The sequence below is a fragment of the Toxoplasma gondii genome, chromosome Ia, assembly GCF_000006565.2.
Source record: "Toxoplasma gondii ME49 chromosome Ia, whole genome shotgun sequence".
Lineage (NCBI taxonomy): Eukaryota > Apicomplexa > Conoidasida > Eucoccidiorida > Sarcocystidae > Toxoplasma > Toxoplasma gondii.
The window spans coordinates 573,956-592,913 of record NC_031467.1 but is presented as its reverse complement, the minus strand read 5'-3'; the positions used below and the strand labels follow the sequence as shown (position 1 = coordinate 592,913).

General features: G+C 53.5%; 2 protein-coding genes across 2 annotated transcripts; both read left to right on the top strand.

Annotated features, from left to right (window-relative positions):
• The first annotated feature begins 103 nt into the window (after positions 1 to 103).
• Positions 104 to 4,021, top strand: TGME49_293830 (methyltransferase domain-containing protein). The gene is made up of 7 exons (XM_002370143.2): positions 104 to 611; positions 911 to 1,161; positions 1,475 to 1,655; positions 1,731 to 2,046; positions 2,237 to 2,337; positions 2,961 to 3,218; positions 3,579 to 4,021. Exons 1-7 carry the CDS (start codon positions 284 to 286, stop codon positions 3,680 to 3,682), a joined length of 1,539 nt encoding a protein of 512 aa, XP_002370184.1. The 5' UTR covers positions 104 to 283; the 3' UTR covers positions 3,683 to 4,021.
• Positions 4,022 to 6,493: 2,472 nt separating this feature from the next.
• TGME49_293820 (calpain family cysteine protease domain-containing protein) lies at positions 6,494 to 18,824 on the top strand (the record flags this gene model as incomplete). The annotated part of the gene is made up of 10 exons (XM_018782205.1): positions 6,494 to 10,202; positions 10,550 to 11,644; positions 12,227 to 12,405; positions 12,759 to 12,877; positions 13,176 to 13,821; positions 14,389 to 14,491; positions 14,971 to 15,095; positions 15,686 to 16,039; positions 16,330 to 16,566; positions 17,487 to 18,824. The coding sequence occupies 10 exons, from the start codon at positions 6,494 to 6,496 to the stop codon at positions 17,727 to 17,729; spliced, it is 6,810 nt and encodes a 2,269-aa protein (XP_018638611.1). The 3' UTR covers positions 17,730 to 18,824.
• Positions 18,825 to 18,958: the final 134 nt, after the last annotated feature.

Here is an 18,958-nt window from a genome sequence, read left to right as displayed (position 1 = left end):
CTTCGAGCTGGATCGATTTGCCCGCTTAGACAGCCCGACTGAATTTGAGTACGTGCTGCATCTAGCCACGTTGCCAGTCGACGGCACCCGTTTCGCAGGACACGAACATTTCTATTTATCACTGATATGCGCCATATCATAAGATGCTGTATGAAATTCTTGCTGTTGTGCATGATCGTAACCCAGGAGTATTTCCAAGTGGCCGACTTCTTCTGTCTCCCGGGCAAAGACTTGAATACACAGAGGACAGTTTGTAATTCGATTGTTTATTTATTTCTCAAACATGGAGCCTCGAACGATTGTGCCTCGTGAGGGCGCGGAGGAAAGGGAGGTTACGCCATCACTGTTGCTACAATCGCATCGTACTCCTAGATCAGATTTATGGGAGGGTTGGCAAATCGCAGAAGATCCGCCTACATTGGAGAACTCTCCCGGACCTCTCGGCTGTAGCATCGAGAATGCCCACGATGCAGAGAGTCCCTATATGGCGAATAACAGTCACAATTACCACGTCGAGCAAACGGACTCAAACGCAAAACGATTCTCCGCATATTCTGGTGAAACTGAAACCGTAACTCTGACAGACGGTGCGCTTCTTCCTATATGCTCCGGTACGGCCGAGACGGACCTAAATGGTGATGTAATGAAGCCTCTGGGCTGCAGGGGAGCTCGACTGTCGGCAGGAACAGGAAATGCGAAACGAAAACCCGTTGACTCACCCAGCTGTAGAACTGACCACTGAGTTCAATTGATGGTCCCTTCATGTACCGACCAGCTTGCCGTAGTTCGGGCGGTAGACGCAAGTGAATTGGATCCAAGAACATAGGGAACCTTTGCAGGGATGATTTGACGCGAAACTCAAATGTAGTGAGAGTGGCATTTGAATATGTGTTGCCTTTGTGTACACCAGGTGATGCTCGGAAGTCTCGAGGTGAATGCGACGTTACAAAGGTAGACGCAAGCAAAATGAAACAAGCGGTGCAGTACACCTCTATAGGCTCCAAAAATGTGGGCGTTCACTCCACCGGCCGGAATCGGTCATCGTCAGAGAAGACAAAAGGGAACCCAAGGGAAAAGTTCCGGGTCTATTGGCAGTGCGCACTCAACAATTTCGGCCTCACGAACGAGGGCATGCTACTGAAACAAGATGCCTGCGAACAGGTAAACCTGATGACGCCGGCGAAGACTTATCCAGCTCCGATGGGTTACAGATAGGCTCAAAAGTTCCGAGGCGCAGCCATATCGTCTACAGAATATCAAGTTTTTCACATAGTCTCGAATGCTTCGGTTTATCCGGGGAATATTTGCAGGGCGAGGCTTACCAACGGAATGCAATGTGTGAATGCTGCTAAAGAACGACATTATGTGTACTCTCCGCAAGAACTCTGTCTCTCGCGCGTCCTCACATATTAATCAATACGTGAGCTCCTGGTGTTTGTTCGGAACATCTGTCTCCGCTGTTATTTGTCATCAGGGTTTTTGTAGTGCAGACGCTCAAGAAGTAATGAGTCTCATGATGCGGTGCACAGTCGATGCAGTGCTCAAAGAAGAAAGCAAACCAGAGGTTTCTGCTTCTGCTTCACTACAGAAGGCTGATCAGTCGGGCACCAGAGAAAAACACGACAATCTAACTGGAGCAGAAGACGTCAACAGCTGTAGGGAATCTTCCGTGTCAGCATGCGAAGCCAAGTCATGCCGTTTGATTTCATCCGCTCTCCCGCTTCTTCTAGTGAGCGGTGGGGATGAGACAGACCTCCTTCCGAGCACGAAAAAGAACCCAGATGATACTCGGTGCCCGGAGTGTCGACAGCTCGCAAATATCCGACTGGAGAACTGTGGAAACGAGCACGGAAATGTTTTGCTACGGCGAAACCTGGGGTCCCACCTAGCAGTGACCCCTCACTTTGACACGGTGTTAGAACTCGGCGCTGGGATTGGCCGCCTCACACGGCTGCTGCAGGAATTCGCGGCACAGGTAGTGGCAGTCGATTTTGTTGACGAGTACGTCAAAGCCAACCGAGACGCACATGGCAGTTGCCACAGCAGGTAAGCTTCCGCTATGAGCACTTACGCAGCGTCGAGGTGAAAGAACTGGCATCGTTGCTTCTCCATCAAATGTCTGTCAGCGTTTTATGCAGACTCTGTAGCCACCGTATGTGACGATAGTACACGCTTTCTAGGTTAGAAAGTCTCACAGAGTGATTCGACGCACGTGGCAATCTTTTTGTATTTGCAGGAAAAATGACCTATTTGTCGTAGCCGATGCAACGACTATCGAGTTCCCTCTTGCGACGAACGACCAGAGGGTGTTCACGACTGGCCTACCGCACAAAACAGGTAAGTAACATGTTTTACGGGACAATGTTTCCTGTTGGTATTCTCTGTAACGCAGCAAATAACGTAGACCTAGGGGGTCTTCTTCCTCAGCTCGCCACCCTTGCGCTGCTTTTGATATGTAGTCACAGTTTTTGCAACAGCACTGGTGTTTAATGAACCTCAGAGAATCAATCTCCATTCTCCTCCGTCGCCAGCACTGTACTTCTTAATAAGGCGTAGGCAGTTAACTGCCGGAGGGAGTTCAAAAGTTATAGATTCGTTCACTTCACTGCCCACGAACAAAATGTGTGGCGTTCCGAATATACGTTAGAATACAGATTCGAATTCGAGTTCAGAATGTGTTTCGGTAAATCGACTCTGATTCGAAGGCGCCAATTCATGATATGGTGGAAATGACTATGTTCCGCGGCGCGGATCTGGTCATCGTCGAGCCAGCGAACATCTAATTGTTTCACGGTGTAATGACACTTAGCCGTACGGAAAGTATCCTTACCGATACTACAATGCAAATGACACACGGGACGGGAACAGCAGTTGGAGACTCGCAGCCACTCGTACATACTCCTGTTACTCCACCAAAACATTCTTCATTATGGGTGTCTTTTGGTTTCTGAACGCTGCAGAATCCCCGTCTACGTTTGATTTAATAATCATCAACTGGTTACTGATGTACCTCACTGATGATGAAGTGAAGACTCTTCTTCGAAAATTAGTATCTGCCTGGTCTAGGAGAGGAGGTTTCGTGTTCTTGCGTGAGAGCTGCGGAGAGCCATCTGATAAAGGAAAACAGAGTCGTAATTGGGCCCTATGGGGAAATCCGACAGTGTACAGGCGCGCAGAAGTGTATACGCGGTGGATCCACGAAGCGTCAGAGGAAACAGGTGAGGGCATGCAGAAAGACTGTGAGAATCTGTCCATACTTCGTCTATTGAAACCCGAATAAGACTGGAAAGTTATGGTTCGAATTGAACAGAGGGATCCCCTTGACACCTTGAAACAAACAATGGCGGATGCTGCATCTTCTTGATTTTCGAAAACTGCGGGGCGTGCTTAGTGCTGAACCGCAGAGTGTCGTTCCTCAGACTGGGCCCAATAGGGGACCAAAGCGAGTGCAACTTATACGGATCCCTGTGGGGTATCGATTCCTGTACACAATTATCGAGTGGTCTTCGCTACTTTCAAAATTCGGGACACTTTATGATTCTGTTGGCTGTGTCGTTTTTTGGGACGTCACTACTCAGGAACTGCGGTGCAAATGGTGCTCTCGGCGCATCCCATGACACTTTATCAGCAGGCCAACCACACTGACAGTCAATGCTGCTGGTTCTTGCGCATACAACGTTGACGCATACATAAAAACGAAACACGCCTTGAAACGGAAGAGTTTCCCGTCAGACGTGAGAGTGCAACTTCACAGTGTCAAACCCGAGAAGTGAGGTCACTCCTGAAACAGGTTGGATGAGAGAATGTCAAAACCATGATTCGTGCACCGTGCTTCCGAAAAAGCCGAAGACTCCACCTTCGAGGGGCTCTTGGGAATAACGGGATTATGTGTCCATGCTTGGTGACCTCAACAGAACAAGGCCCGTCTTCTTGTCTTGGCGTTTAGAGAGAGACAGAAGAAAATGACTGTTACTACATCGCAACTGAGGACGTGACCTTGAGGGAAACACAGTGAAAAGGTTCTCCAGTAGATGCGATAGCAGGCAGAAACATGCGACTCTCCGCATCCTTAAGCTGCTTGCATCAGAGATTTTCACTTCATCTCGATAGCTAAGGAAACATGTGCCTTTTACGAGTGATACCGGAGGATTCAGATGTTCCACGCCTGTTCACATGGACTCTGTCTAACGTGATCACTACCACGAGGAACACTCCCGCAGGTCAAACCTGATGCACTTCCTGGCGGACGTTGGGTTTCTGCTCACACGTTGTGTCAAATGCTCACACGATATTCGTGACATCCGTCCTTCATTTCGAACGGACTTGCAGTTTAGTACGATTCAATCGCCCGTCCACTCGCTTCACGTAGAGGGAACCGTTTCCCTTGGTTGACGCTAGCGAACCTCCAGCTGACAGGCTGCACTGCAGGCGGGTGGTATTCACAATTCAGCAACTGAACTTAACCGCATTTCGTCTTCAGTGACTCCATCGAGCCCCGTTAGAACCCATGTGATGCTTGCAGGTGGCTTGTGGTCACATCAGACGCGCGACGAGACAGCAAACGGGCGTCCTCGGAGAATCAAAATCCACCAGCTCTATTCATACCGAAGGAAAATGTACATTGGGAGCGCTTTAAAAAAAATTCCGACTCCTGCATGTGCAAGTCGGTATCTCGACTGTACAGCAATATCTGTGCGCCGCGAAGCATCATTGAAATGAGCTGACAGGGAACAGATGTCAGTCCCCACTGTGAAAAACCTAAAGAACGCTGTTCGCAAAATGTGTGTCTCATCCTTTTGACAAAATGAACCCGTGAAGTGAGTGGCTCAGGCATCTTCGTAGCTCGTAGTACGCGTCTTATCCTGGATAGGTAATGTGACCACGACGCTCCGAGCTCGAATTCAAAGGAGGAAACGCTCGAGGAAATCGACAAGGTACTTGTCGTGTTCCCAAGTCGATGCTGCAACAATCACTTCTGTTAGCAGTACTTCACTTTCGAATGTGTGTGTATTTTCGATTAGGTGAAAACGCACTTGCTAGAGGATACAAGTGTTTGTGTTGCTCAGATTCAGCACAGCTCGCCGTTGCTCCGTGCCAGCGGATGCGGTTTGTTCTTCGCAGAGTGCCTAGCACGCATGATTAACTTTGCTTGACCGTTGAAGTCACTAGTGTAACGTTTCGTTTTAAGGTAGCCTCTTGTCGGCCCTTCCCATTTGCTGCGTTTTCCCAAATCTAATCTTTTGGCGCGACAGCCAGCTTGTGAGGTCAAAGTCAGTTGCACCACGTCAGCAACTGCTGTCGCAAAGGACAGCACTGCGCGCGGAATGACGGCGGTTCAGAGTCACGAAAAGAAGCCCCGGAAAGCAATAAATCTTCAGACCTGCTGACCAGCGGTGCTTTTGCAGCTGCTTTTGCTCGTGTCTGCTGCGCTCCGGGGTTTGTTGTACACTTTCTCAAAGGTGGCGTCAGTTCCTCGAAGGAAAGAAGGAGCCTTTTTGGCGGTTTCGTACTTTCCTCTCCAATCGTTCGTCCTTTACAGCGTCTCATTGTGGAACTTCCCGGTGGGTGGGGAGAGGGCCACAAGGCATGAACTCTAGTATGTCTTTGGTTTTTAAGGATGCTCAGGCGGCTATTTCACAATGATGCGGGTTCTTCGTCACAAGCATATCAAGGATTTCCGTCCCCGCCATTTCCCCATTATTATTTTGTGCTTTTCTTCGCCTTTGTTGCCGTTCATCTAGCTGGCTGAAGCCGCTGCTAAAGTAGGTCTGGTGTCGTTCCCTTTTTCGTTCACTGGCAGTTGAGCAACACGATGCCATCCTTTTCATCTTCTCTGTACCTACACCAAGGGAACTGTGGCCGTTGCTCGGTTGAGGCTGTGCCACTTCTTTCTTTCTGGAGATCTTGAGTCTTCGCCGCATGCAGACAGCAGTGATTTTGTTGGAATATCCCTGGGCATTTGTGGAAAAGTTCGCACTCGCTTAATTTCCACTCGACTTTTGATTCGTCCTCGATCCCATGAGGCTTCGATCCGACAAAAGGCGGGGGACGTTCCCGCAGTAGGAGAGCGGCGGGCCTCCCGGCTGGACCGCCGCTGGTTGGGTTTTTGCCACCCCGTGCATTGCAGATTGGTACTGATTTTTTCTCCGACGCACGCGTGTCCAGCACAAAACCATGCAAAGCAGCTTTCTTATCCGCCATCGTTTATTGATCAAAACACCGTCCTCTCGCCTCTTCGTTGTTTTTCTCCAGTTCGAACGTCTTTCTTATCTGGTAGACGTCGGTCGGTTCCGGAGCCTTTTCTGCCGGCCTTGTTGTCGCGCAGTCTCGGCTATTTACCTATGCCGTAAACCGTTTTCTGGGGTGGCGGTGCCCATTTAAACGTCGAAGCACAGCTCTGACGTCTACACTGTCGGCATTTTTTTTGAGAGCGATCTCTACGTTCCCTGCACTCTCCTGTCGTTTGGGTGTCTGTGCCGTCTCGGGGCATATTATGAAGGGTTTCGCTTCTTCCTTCTCTCTTCTTCCTCCTACCTTCCCCGTCTCCTCTGCCTCGGCGTGTCTGGAAAAGAAACAAGCCATTTACCCTCCAGAGGGGGCTGCTCCTGGCGGTGCGTCCTTCTTCGCCGCATTCCCGTCTCCCGTTTTCGAGGTGGGGACCTTGTCAAATTTTTTTTCGTCTCTGTCTCCTTTGTCACCTCTGACCTCCGGCGATCATTTCTACTCTTCCTCGCATTCCTCTCCCCGGTCCACGCCTTCTTCGGGAAACGCCGTACCGTCACTGCATTCCGTTCCTCCCGCGCATGCGCCGTCCGGTTCTTCGCAGTGTACAGACAGCCTTCCAACTGCCCGTGGGTCCTGTTCTAGCTTGCAAACGAAAGTGCCAGACACGCCCCAGCGCCGTCGCTGTTCCCTCTGGACGGCTGCACCTTCCCACGTTTGGGAGGAACGGTGGAGGGTGGACTGTCAGGCTGGGTGGGAGCGAGCGATCGAGGAATCTCTGGATCTGCGCTCCGAAAAAGAGGACACTGCCCTCTACCGTGAACAGACTCCTCCCTGCATTGAGACGGCTGTCTCTGCAGGCTGCGAAGGTCACAGGAGATCGAATTCCAGCTCACCGAGAGGCGCGTCGCCTTCTGTCGCTTCGGATCGACCTCTCGCGTCTCTGTGTGTCGGAGAAGAACTCAGTCGAGCAGCTGCGAGCCCCATACGCGCTCCTGAGGCTTCTTGTTCTCCGTCTTCGATTTGTCCTTCTGCGCTTCCGTCTACACGTGAGGCGGGGCCGTTGTCCCCTGGCGTCGCCAGGGAGTTTTCACCGAGTGTGGCAAGACTGAGGAGACACTCTCGGTTCCGATTGCAGGACGCCTCGGGAAGCCAGAAGGGAGCAGCGGAGGCGCGGGACGCGAGGAAGTTGCGGGGATTTTTCGGCACCTTTCTCGCTGACGGGAGTGGGGATACAAGGGTCGATCCTGAAAGAGACCCCAGCAAGCCTCCGAGACATCTGGAGACCCGTCTCTTCAATCCCGCCTTGCGGTTTCTCTCTGAGCGTCGCATACAGGCCTCCTCTTCTTCCTGCTCTGTATTCCTCTCTTCACCCTCTCCTTTTCGAGGAAATTATTTAGAGAGGGGGGTTCCTGACTGTGGTCGCGACTCTTCTCCAGCCGTGGTAGCGTTCGGAACTGCTCCGTACACCCGTCGCCTGTCTCCGTGGTCTCCCCTTCGGTCTCCCAACTCCGCGTCGGCCTGTGCACAACCTCCTCGACGACGCAACGGCATCGCAGCGAGTTCTGCTCGCGCACCGTCGTTCTCTCCTTCCCTCTCTTCTCACTCTTCCTCTTTGTCGTCTTATCGCTCCTCCGTCCCTTCTCTCTCTCCGTCTCACGTTGTATCTTCGCGTCTGTCTCTGAGTTCCGTCAGCTCGGCTTTTGCTCGGCCTTTTCGTCGCGTCTTGCGGCGCCCAGAGACCTGGTCGCCTCTCCCGTCTGAGGGGTGCCCGGCGTGGCGCCTCTCCCCCGCGACCCCCGAAGATTCGCTGCCGCTTTCTGGGTCTTTGTCTGCTGCTTCGGCACCCTCTGGAGTTCGCTTGACTGCGTCGGCGTTGTCGCCAGAGCGGAGACCAGACAGCCTGGGAATCGCGTCTGCGCCTCCCAACTGTCTGAGAAAGATGGGCTGTCAGTGTTCAACCCAGCGCAACGTGCGGAGGCCTGAGTCGCCGTCCAAGTCTCAGAGCGACAGCGTCGTCCGGCGCAGCGAAGGGACGAGGGCGGGTCTCTCCTCGACGCCAGCGACTGTGGAAGGCACGCCGCGGGAGGCGAAGAGGCAGGGGTCGCGGGGGTCCGAAGCGCGCTGCGAGGCCGCGGATGGTGAACCGAGGAAGCGTGGCGGAATTCGAGCGCGAGAAGCAGACGAACCCGGTAAAGAGGAGGAGGAGGTCAGCGCAGACGCCGCCAGCGAGAAGCCAGTCGACGGCACGCCAGGAGGTGTCTCGTCGCCGGAGGGGCGAGCGGGGCAAGGGACGCAGGAGCCAGGGAAGAAGTGTGGGGTGCGAGGAGACACTTCACACGCGTCGCGAGAGGCCGGTACTTGGCGCCTCGAAGAAAGGGAAAACCATCAAACAGAGGGTTCTTCCCCGCCTCTACCTTGGCAGTCAGAGCAGAAAGACCTTGAGAGAAGTGGCGTGGGTGAGGGAGACGCGCCTCCGCTGTTTAGCCGACTCGCGTCCTCAGGCTTGACAGCTCTAGAAAAAGATGTGCATGCAGGCCACCTTGAGGCCATGGAGAGCCGCGTTGCCTTGTCTGCTGCGGGGGGAAGGAAACGAAGGGGCGAGGAAGTGAAGGAGAGAGGAGACAGCGAGGCGCATCCATCCGAACAGGAGACCCTGATGACATCGCCTGCTCGTCTCGCGTCAACAGGGACGACGCGAGCGACGGAATCGACGCGAGAGGCCCCGCCCGCAGGTCCGGCTCTCGGCACATGCAGCGGGCGCGGGTGTCCCTCCCCTGAGACGGCGACGTCAGGTCCAGGCAAGGGCAGTCTGCGGAGCTGCGCGTCGCAGGATGGGAGTCCCGCTGCGATCTTTTCGTCTCCGTACAAAAGGCGAAGCAGTGGTCGCCAGGGCCGCGGCGACGAGGCTGGAAGCGCCGCGCCGATCGCAGGCGCGTGCTCGCGCCCCAAGGATGGGAAGGCCACCCCAGGCGTCGCCTCCAGTTCCTTTGCTTCAGGCGATGGATGCAGCGACGGTGGAGTAGATCCCGACCGAGGGAGCGCCGCTCGGCGAAGAGACAGCTCCCGGAGCCTCGTTCGGCGACGTGTCAGCTCGGCCTCGCCCTCGCGCCCAGAGGGGCCTTCCTCAGGGCGTGTCTCGGGGTCTCGTCCGCGCCATACGCAGAGCGGGTGTTCGGGGATTGTCTCTCAAGGTTCCGCGTTCCCGGCTGCGTTATCTCAATGGAAGAAGGGTGCATGCGTTTCCAACAAGTGTGCTGACTCGGACGCCTTGTGCTGTCTCTCGCCGCTCGCGTACTCTCAGCAGAAGCTGCTGCCTTCGCATCTGAGCGGTTCTCTCGCGGTGTCGGAGATTCTCCTCGAGTCGAGCATCGTAGGCCGGTATGTCATGTTGCCGTGGAACGAGGAAGACGGCGACATTCGGCAAAACTTCTATGTCCACTGCCCGCCGCCCGTCGCGCTTTGCTCGCCGCTGTCGCAGAGCGTCGCGATGCATGCAAGCACTCCACCTCCGTTTCCTTTAGGCCCTTCGCGGCGCGAGGCCGTCGCCGCGTGTCCTGTGTCTCCTCCGTGTGGGAGACGAGGCAGGGTGAACCGGAGAAGTGAACCGGAGAGAGGAGACGGGCGCGGCCGCGATGAACTCGAGAGCGGTATGTACGCGGGAGCGAAGCTGGCTCCCGAGGGACTTGTCAAGAGTACGCAAGAAAGCCCTGTGAACGGTAGACACTTAGCTTCGAGTGCATGTGGAAACGCGAGAGCAGGTCGAGAGGAGGGAGGGAGAACGACGGAAAAGAGTCGGTGGACTAAGCGAAATTATCCGGCGCCTGCCCAAGGAGACGTGACGGAGTCTCTCGAGTCGCTGTCTTACGGATTCGGGGGGTTCCCTCAGGAAAGCCGAGAACGGAGGAGACGCAACACAGGCGGGGGGAGTAGAGAAGCCTGCAACAGCCGCGCTCAGGGACGCGAGACACGGAAGACAGGTGAGTCCTCTTTTGCGGAAGAGACACGATGTAGACGGCTTTCTTCGGTCATCAGTGTGCTGCTTTGTCCGGGGCCCTGCCCCCAGTTCGGTGAAAAAGAAGAAGAGGGAGAAGAGAGTCTGCGTCTCACGTGGATAAATATCACTTTGCAGCCACAGTCTTTCTCGTTTCGTACAGACTTTCTACCTCACTGGGCTGCATATGCAGAGCCGTCTTCCTTCGTTATTCACACGCATGAGGCCAGTTACCCATTCAGACACGCCATTCCTGCCCCTCCCCCTCCGGCAGAGACAACGCGTGGTCCGCACCGTCAAAGGTCTTCAACTCACTGTTGTTTGCCTGTTCAGAGGACGGAGCTGTCTCTTCTCGGTTCGAGGGTGAGGCTCGTTCGCATCCCTGTCCGCGTCCGCCTGCGTGCTGTACGTCGATTCCTCTCGCGTCCGCGTCTTCTCCTACTGGCGGCAGCTCGTTTGCTGGCGCCTCGGTCAGCGACCCCGTAGTCCGGACGGAGGCGGAGGGCGAGGTGTCTCCTGGCGAGTTGGGTGTCCCCGGAGACAGCGCCGAGGCGCCCGCATGCGACCTGGCGACGCTGTCTCCGTGTGGGGACCCTGGGGCTCTGGGTCGCTGCGAAGAGTGGGGTCCTGATGGGAAGTGGACGGACCCGGATGGGGTGATGTCTCTGAGTCGGAAGCAGCAGCAGAAGTTCGCGGCCTGGAAGCGACTATCGGAGATTGTCAAGGACCCTGTGGTAATTCAAGATGTGCCGAACAGCCGCGCGATTCGTCAGGGGTTCGTGGGCGACTGCTCCTTTCTCTCCTCTCTCGCGGTCCTTTCGGAGTTCGAGCGAAAGCACAACGTCCCCGTGCTCTCAGGCCTCCTCTACCCCCAGGGCACGATCCCGGCCGTCTCGGAGGCCGGCAGAAGACCGCAAGATGGAGGCGAAAGGGTCGGACCTATCTTCAACCCACGGGGCATGTACGCCTGCAGGCTATACTTCAACGGGGTTCCTCGAAAGGTTTTGATCGATGATTACGTCCCCGTCAGAAAGGACAACAAACTCCTCGCGGCGCACTCGTCGAACAAAAGCGAGCTCTGGGTCACGCTTCTCGAGAAAGCGTTCGTGAAGCTCATGGGAGGTAGCTACTCGATGCAGGGGTCGAACCCCGGCGCAGATCTGTACCACCTCACCGGGTGGATTCCAGAAACGATTCCCTTCCGCAGCGACGTTCACACCGGGTCGCCGGCTTCGCACAAACCGATCGTCACGGGTCGCGAAAACGAGGATGACGAGGTCGTCAAAGATCCCAAATGGACGCAAATCTGGACGCAACTGTACCTCGGATTAACTGCGGGACGGTGCGTCGCCTGTCTAGGCACCAGCGAAGTCTCCGACGCTGCTCCAAGTGGACTTGACTTCCCCGAAGGCGTCTCCGTCAGCAGCGGTAAGGCATCCAGAGAACAGCAGAGAAGACGAATGCGTCGACTTTTCGAGAGGCGTGCGACAGAGACCGCAGGGTGGCGTGTCAGAGGGAAGAAGAGAGGAAAGCAAGGGTCGACAGGGAAGAGATCGGCGTTTCACTTGCGGAAGAAGCGAAGGGGAGAAAGACACAAAGGATGAAAGGGAGAGGAAGAGAGAGAAAGATGGAGGAAACTCAAGGAAGAAGGAAATGGAGGAGAAAAGGGGAGAGAAGACACAACGTGAGGGTCGAACACAAACGGGTGAGGAGGAAGCAGTGCATGAGAGGGTTTCCGTGTGAGAAGAGAGAATACTGGGGGAGATACACAGAGACGCGAAACTCGGCGGAATCGCTACAGAAGAAAGCGAGAGACTAGGGAAGAACCCCCGGAGACAAGAGGGGAAAAAACGGGTGGAAAACAGGGGAACGGCAGAGGCCAGGAACTCTCTGTTCTGCCGAAAAGAACTCGTCGCGAGAGCGAAATGCGGGGGAGGCTTCAGGGGCAGATGAAGAAGAAGAGACCGTGCGGAACGACTTTGAGAGGTCCACAAAATTGTTGTGTTTCAGGCATCGTCGCTCGGCATGCATACAGCATTTTGAATTACGCGGAAATCGAGGGACATCGATTGTTGTACGTAAAAAACCCATGGGGATGCGTCCGCTGGAAAGGCAAGTTTTCTCCTTCAGACAAAGCGAGCTGGACGCAAAACATGAAGGAGAAACTTGGCTACGATCCTGCAACAGCCGTAAGCGAGTTTCCTTTCGGTAAAACCCTCTGACTCTCGTTTCTTGCGGTCTGTTTCTCTTGTCTCTTCGTTTTCTCCCTCCAACCTCTTATTTTTCTCTTGTACTGTTCGGTGTCTCGTCTTCGCTTGCGCGTTGGGGTTGTCTGGTCGTATAGAGTCCATTTCCATGTGTGTTGAGACCTGGCGACGTGTCTCTGTCTCCGTCTTTCCGGGGTTCCTGCACATGCGCTCGATCGAGTGCATCTCCGTCGTTCCATGCTGCGCCTTTGATGTCTCCTGCGTTTGCGCTTCTCTCTTCTTTTCTTCCTCGTATGCGTTTTTTTCCGGTGCGTGTTGTGGCTTCCCGCGTTCAGGCCAAGTCGGATTGCGGCTGCTTCTGGATCGAGTGGCTGGACGTCGTCCGGTGGTTCTCGCACCTCTACGTCTGCTGGGACAATAGTTGTTTTCCTTACCAAGCAGAGATTCATTCGAAGTGAGCGATCAGTCAGGTCGCTACGTTTTTCAGCGTTTCTCCTCTTTCAGTTCTTTTCTCCGCGGGACCTTGCCGAGGTCGCCCACGTTTGTATTTCCTGTTCTCGCGGCTCGCTCCCGTCCTCTCTGACTTTCTTCATCTCCCTCGAACCCCAGTCGTCTTCTCTCCCAGGTGTTTGCGTCTCTCCCGTGTTTCGTGGGTTTTCAACGTCCCTCGAAAAAACGCGTTCTCTCTATCCCCCTCCACTTTCTGTCGGGATCTGTTGCTGGAGCCTGTTGTTCGTTCCTTTTTCCTTCAGGTGGGAACGTTCGCCGTTCATCGAGAATTCGTCGTTGGCAGACGATTCACACATGGTTGCGTTCAACCCGCAGTTTCACCTGCGCATCAGTCCTCGTCCCGAAGACTTCGCCTCTTCTGCGCTAGCGGGGCCGTACCCGTTTCTGTCTTTTCCTTCTCTGACCTCTCCGGCGTCTGCAGCCTCTCTGCCGATGCCGTCGAACTCGCCTCCTGGCACGCCTCACACCGCCTCGCTCTCTCCCGTGCCTTCGTTCTCCCAGGAAAATCAACCCGTGGAGCTCTGGATTCTCCTTTCGCGACACGTACGCGAGAGGCAAAAGGACTTGGCGACGAAGTACCTAGCCATTCACCTGCATGCAGCCTCTGAGCGAGCGACCTGTCCCCCGCCTCCGGCGAAGCAGGGCGTCTACAGCAACGGCGAATGCACGCTGGTCAAACTCCGCGTTCACCCACACGTTTTCCGCGATCTCTTCGCGAGAGACGCGAGCGACGAAGGCAGCCGGTTCCCCTCCGACAACTCCGCGAAGCGCGAAGAGAAGGGGAAAAAGGAAGCGGCTGGAGGCAGGCCGCCGCTTCCAGGGTTCGAAGGCCACCAACTTCTCGACGCGTCGGAATTCGTCCTGGTCGTCTCCCAGTACTCGCAAAAGGTACACACGGGTGGAGGGGAGAGAAAAGATTCAGGGGCCAGGTGAAGAAATGTCCAACGGATGGAACTGGAGGAAGAGAAGATCCCAGCGAGTCCAGAAGGGATCAACGCGACACGGAACAAGGATGAGAGAGGATGCAACCAGAGAGTGCAACAGGAGTCAAGGTGAAACGAAGGTCAAGTGTCTAGGGCGGTGTAGAGAAAAGCTACATCTACGCACAGACGAGGATCTTGACGCAGAGAAGCGCAGGGGTCGAAGAGGAAACGACGGAAATGGAGACAGAGTCACAAAAAGCGAAGGAAAAGAGATCTGGGAAAATCGAGTGAGACACTGCGACCTAAAAATCGAAAACACAACCTGGGCAGTGTTCTTCCTGCTCGGCCTCGACGGCTTCCGAAGCTTCAACCAATGAATGCGATCTCTCTCTACAGATATGTAAATATGTATGTGTATGCATGTCGAGGAATGAGACCGACCTCATGATTGATGGCTCTATCTTTGACTATTCTTTTCCTCGGGAGTTGTTTCACCTCTGGAAAATGTATTTCTGTTGTCCTTGTCGTTCAGGACGAATTCAATTTCACTATCAAGGTGTACGGACACGTCCACTCATGTCTCACCCAACTGCCGCCTCTCCTTCCTACGGATGCGCAATCGATCTATTTCAAGAGTGCGTCCTCTACAGTGATTGCGAAAAAGAATCGATTGCTGAGGTGTTTCGTTTCATGTTTTGTTGAGACATTTCGAGTTTCGTGTCGTACGCAGACGCGTAGATGAGAAGGAACTCGCTCTACTTCGTCGTAATCATCAATAGTAGTGTAGCATTTGTAAATCTGCATGCGGCTATGGACACGTGGAATCCAAAGTAAAGACAGAAACCCGTTAGATATGGAGGTCTCTGCCTCGCAGGCAGTTCTTGTTTAGATTTCCCGCGGACCGAATTGTGCAGAAGGAATGTCCGATGTTGTAGAGACAGAGGTCACAAGAAGACAGCCGGCTTGAGGTCGATGAGAGGCCGTTGGAGCGAGCAACATCCTAAAAATTCCCACACTGCTGCTTCTGAAACTGTGTGAGAGAACTCCGCGTTGAAAGGGAAGCACTCCTTGGAAAGCCTCCTTGGGTTTGCGTTTCTTTTTGTGGGCTGCACAGACAGCTGGGGCCCGTCGACGGCGGGAGGCTGCTCCAATGATTTGTGGAGGTATTTTACCAATCCACATATTCGTCTGAAAGTCCCTCAGCCGTGCGACGCCATTTTCTTTCTCGAATCTCCTCAAGTGAGTGAAAGGTCTCGTTTGTCTTGATAGGTCTCTTGTCTCGATCCCCGGTTAGCTTCTCTTTCTACTCGAAAGAGCGCCTTTCCAGTGCACCTGGTAATCTGTTTCCACGGTATGGTTCAAAGTGTGCCGGTGTATGTGTCTGTACACTGGGTTATTTCGTTTCTTGGATTCTCTGCTCTGCGCATCTCCGCAGATCTCCCGGGCGGTTTTGTCTGTCTGGTCCAGTGCGGGAAGAATGTGTCAACAGCAGCGCTGTCTCCTTTCGCCTCTGTTCCGTTCCCACAGTTTTGTATCCACATCCCTGTCATGTGTGTCAGCCTGACCACGGAGGATATTTTTATATATATCCGTCGAAGACATGTATACATCTTTTCATGTGTGACATGTATATATATATATATACATTATTCCTGTATATATGTGGATATATCCGGGACATCTAGGATACTATCCGTGTACAGCATACTTCTGCTTATCCGTCTATATGAAATATGTATATATATATAAATGTATACACACGTGTGAATAGTTATGAGTAACGTATCGATGACGGCGCTGTTAATTTGTTGTTTTGGTGTGTCTTTCAGGAGCACTCAGTGAATTTGCGTTTGTTCAAAAACCGAGTTGCGACGGCGCGTTTGTTGCGGACCGGCAAGGCTTTGTCAACGGGGCCGTACCGGGCAGGATGTTGTATGCTCAAGGCTCGTCTCGAGGCGACGACGTACACGATTATTCCCTCAACGTTCAGACCAGATGACTTCGACACGTTTCAGCTGTCTCTACACGTGCCTGGCAATGTCGCAAAGCCTCGGCCGGTGCTTCTTCCGCAACCTTACGCAATCCCCCCGCCCTCTTCCCTTTTCTATCGAGTTGTGGATGGCCGAAAATGCACACGGCAAGTCTGGGCGAGAGTCGCTCTTCAAGTCCAAGGCCCTACTCTGGTAAGGAAGATGAAACAATGGCTGCTAAACAAAGTGCTGCGCGCTTCGTGCATGCATTCATGTATCTATGTATGTAGGTTTCATTCTTTGTTGCTTTGCATGTATCTATGCATGTATGTGTATGTAGATGTGCATGTTTTAAGAGGCTTGTGGTGGTCGGTGTATGGCAGCAGTTTCGTGTGGATATGTAGTATACATTTGTGTATATTTAGTGTAGGTGTGTATCTACAGGTGCGGTATTTAAATGTTAGGAGCGAGAAAGAGCGGGGCGTTTGTGCCGTTGTGTGCAGGTGGCACTGCGCCTGCAAATGCCTGGACCTCCCGAGCCAGGCGACGTGTTTCCTTCGCTGACAGTCTATCGCTACACAGAGACAGCAGAGAGAGAGCGAGAGGTGGAGAGTGAGAGGAGCGCGGAGAGGAAGAATCAGAAGAAACTGCAGTTCGTCATTCGAAGCGACCTCGACGGCGGCCTCAGTGAAGACGGCCACACGGCTTCTTCCGCCGCACAGGATCTCTTCCAGAAACAGGTGAGAACGAGAAAGAGAAGATGAAAGAAGAAGAGGAAGAAGAGAAGAAAGAAGAGGAAGGGAAGAAGGCGAACAAAGAAAGAGGACCGGACAGAAACCAAGGAGGCAAAGAAGGAATGGCAGGCGAAGAAAGGGAACAATAGTGAGAACAAGGTAGAGAACGAGGGAAGAAAGACGAGGCGGAACGCCAGCAACAGAAAGTGAAAGAGAAGTCGAAGGAGAGTGCAAGAATGGAACAATGTCAATGAGGTCAAGAAGAAAGGGAGACAACAGAGAAGAAGGAAGGGAAATGGGGGGGACGGGCTTGGGAGGTAGGGCAAGCACAGCTTGTGAAGCACGAGTCAGCGTCCTCCTGCTTTTGTTTCTGAAGAGGGTGGACGCGTCTCTCGTTTGCGAGGTGTGACGCTTCGCATGCATCTGGGCCGTGAAAACGGGAGTGTCTTTGAGAGAAACGGAGAAAAACGCTTGCAGTACCTCGCGTATTCTCTCCGACCGGTCGAGGCTTTCCCTCATATCCCCTTTATTTCAGCTTCGTTTATGTCTTTTTCGCAATGATGTCCTCTTTTTCTCGCTTTCGTGACTCTCCGGCATGCTGCAGGGGCTGTGGGGTGGGGCCTCTAGGGTCTCCAGGCATTGTGTTTTCAATGTCGTTTCCAATAAGGGAGACACACGTCCTAGAAGAACAGGCGTTCTGAAACAAGAGACAAACGAGAGTTGTCGAAAAACAGACGTCTTTCGGAGCGAGACAGAAAGATGTGTAACCGAAAAAGAGAAGAAGAGCTCTTTCAGAAGCAGACGAGAATCAGGAGAGCTCTCAGACTCAGGGATGTGACGAAACGTCGGCCGTCGACTATCGCGCATCGTAGTTCTCTGGAGATGATTTAGAAGCTGGATTTGTGTGTTGTGCGTATTCGCTTCAGGGAGTTGTCAATGTCTCTTCCGTCGAGCTAGTGGATCCTCTCTCACCTTACGTGATTTTCATTTCGACGCTGAACGGAGACAAAGATGCCGACGGCTGTCCTCAGTACGCCCACAGCCGGGATGTCGCTCTCCACTATCTTCATCGTTGCGAGGGAAGACAGAGAGAAGACGTCCCCAAAGCAAGACCTTGGATGTTGCATGTAATTGCCGACCGTCCTCTCGATGTTCAGCTTCTCCTCTAGAGAGATTCTGAAGAAACTTCTGAGAGCTCCATGACGGGTTCTGCTGAGGTTTCCGAGAGATTCTTCTGAGGTTCTTGAGCGTTTTTTCGAGATTTCTAAGGGTGTCTTCTGGGATCCTTTTGAGATTCTTCTTAACTGCCTCCTGTGGGGAAAGCGAGTTAGAAGGAGAAGGCGCAAAGCAACACGCTCTTTCGGGGGGAGTGTGCCTCTCCTAGATTGAAGCGGTCGCGCGACGGGGCGGAGACAAGAGAGAAACGCAAAAGTGAATCAAGAGAAACACGGGAGAAGCAGAGGGGAAAGCCAGCGGAAGAAGGTGTGGAGCAAATGCTCTGACGGTGAGGCGGCATTTTTTCGTAAAACCCCTCGTCTGGGAAGCCGGGCAAGGGCAGACTGAGAGGAGAGAATGACATTCGGCTTATGTGCGGAGAGAGGGAGCTGGAAAGCAGATGAGCGATCCGAGAGACAGAGCAGAGTTCAAAACGTAAATGGTCTTTTTCAGACCTTGAACTAGAGAGGGAAAAGTGGCGAAATGGCAAAGACTCTCGCTAGCGAGGCCATTCCGATCAAGGAAGGAACACCGACGGAGCTCTCTGCAGCGCGACTAGAAAGTATATGTATGGATACAAATGTGTATTCCGCCACAAGTGTGTAGAGAGATGCACACATGGATGTGATGTTGAGAGTCTTTTTGTCGTCGGGAATCCGTGTTTGTTTTTTTGGTGTCGGACAGAGATTTTGGAGGTTTGTAGAGTCTGTCCCGTTTCCCGTGGTCATCGCGGTGGTGTGCACGTGAGACAGAGATTGCCGACTTTGGGGTGCTTCGCGGGTTTCTAGCGCATGCGTTCCAGGCTTCTTTGCGTGCTCATCGCAAGGATATCTTTGACGTCTTCGACGTGCATGCGCATTTGCGTATCTGCACCAGAGGGTTTTGTCAGTGCTGGAGGATAAATCCGAGAAGTTTCGCTCGCGACCGGCGGGCCTCAGCTGAAGCTACCGAAAACTGGGTCCACTCGCCGGTGTTTTTGCTTTTCTGCGGCGTTCCTCCTTCCCGGGCAAGAAGTGAGAGTGAGAGAAAGAGACAGACACTAATCACACAAAACCCGAATATCTGCTAGAAACGCTGTGCCGCCGTCTACGCGGTCGGTTCCTCGTCGACAAAGAAATTCAGAAGAAAAGTGAGATTCGCAGAGTGGAGAAAAAGACGCAGTCGCGGCGGAGGGTAGTGCGAG

Coding starts and splice junctions, on each gene's coding strand:
- TGME49_293830 (XM_002370143.2), top strand. CDS start 284: ATGGAGCCTCGAACGATTGTGCCTCGTGAGGGCGCGGAGGAAAGGGAG. Junction 612..910: donor GCTTCTTCCTATATGCTCCG/GTACGGCCGAGA, acceptor TGTGTACACCAG/GTGATGCTCGGAAGTCTCGA. Junction 3,219..3,578: donor CGAAGCGTCAGAGGAAACAG/GTGAGGGCATGC, acceptor GTCACTACTCAG/GAACTGCGGTGCAAATGGTG.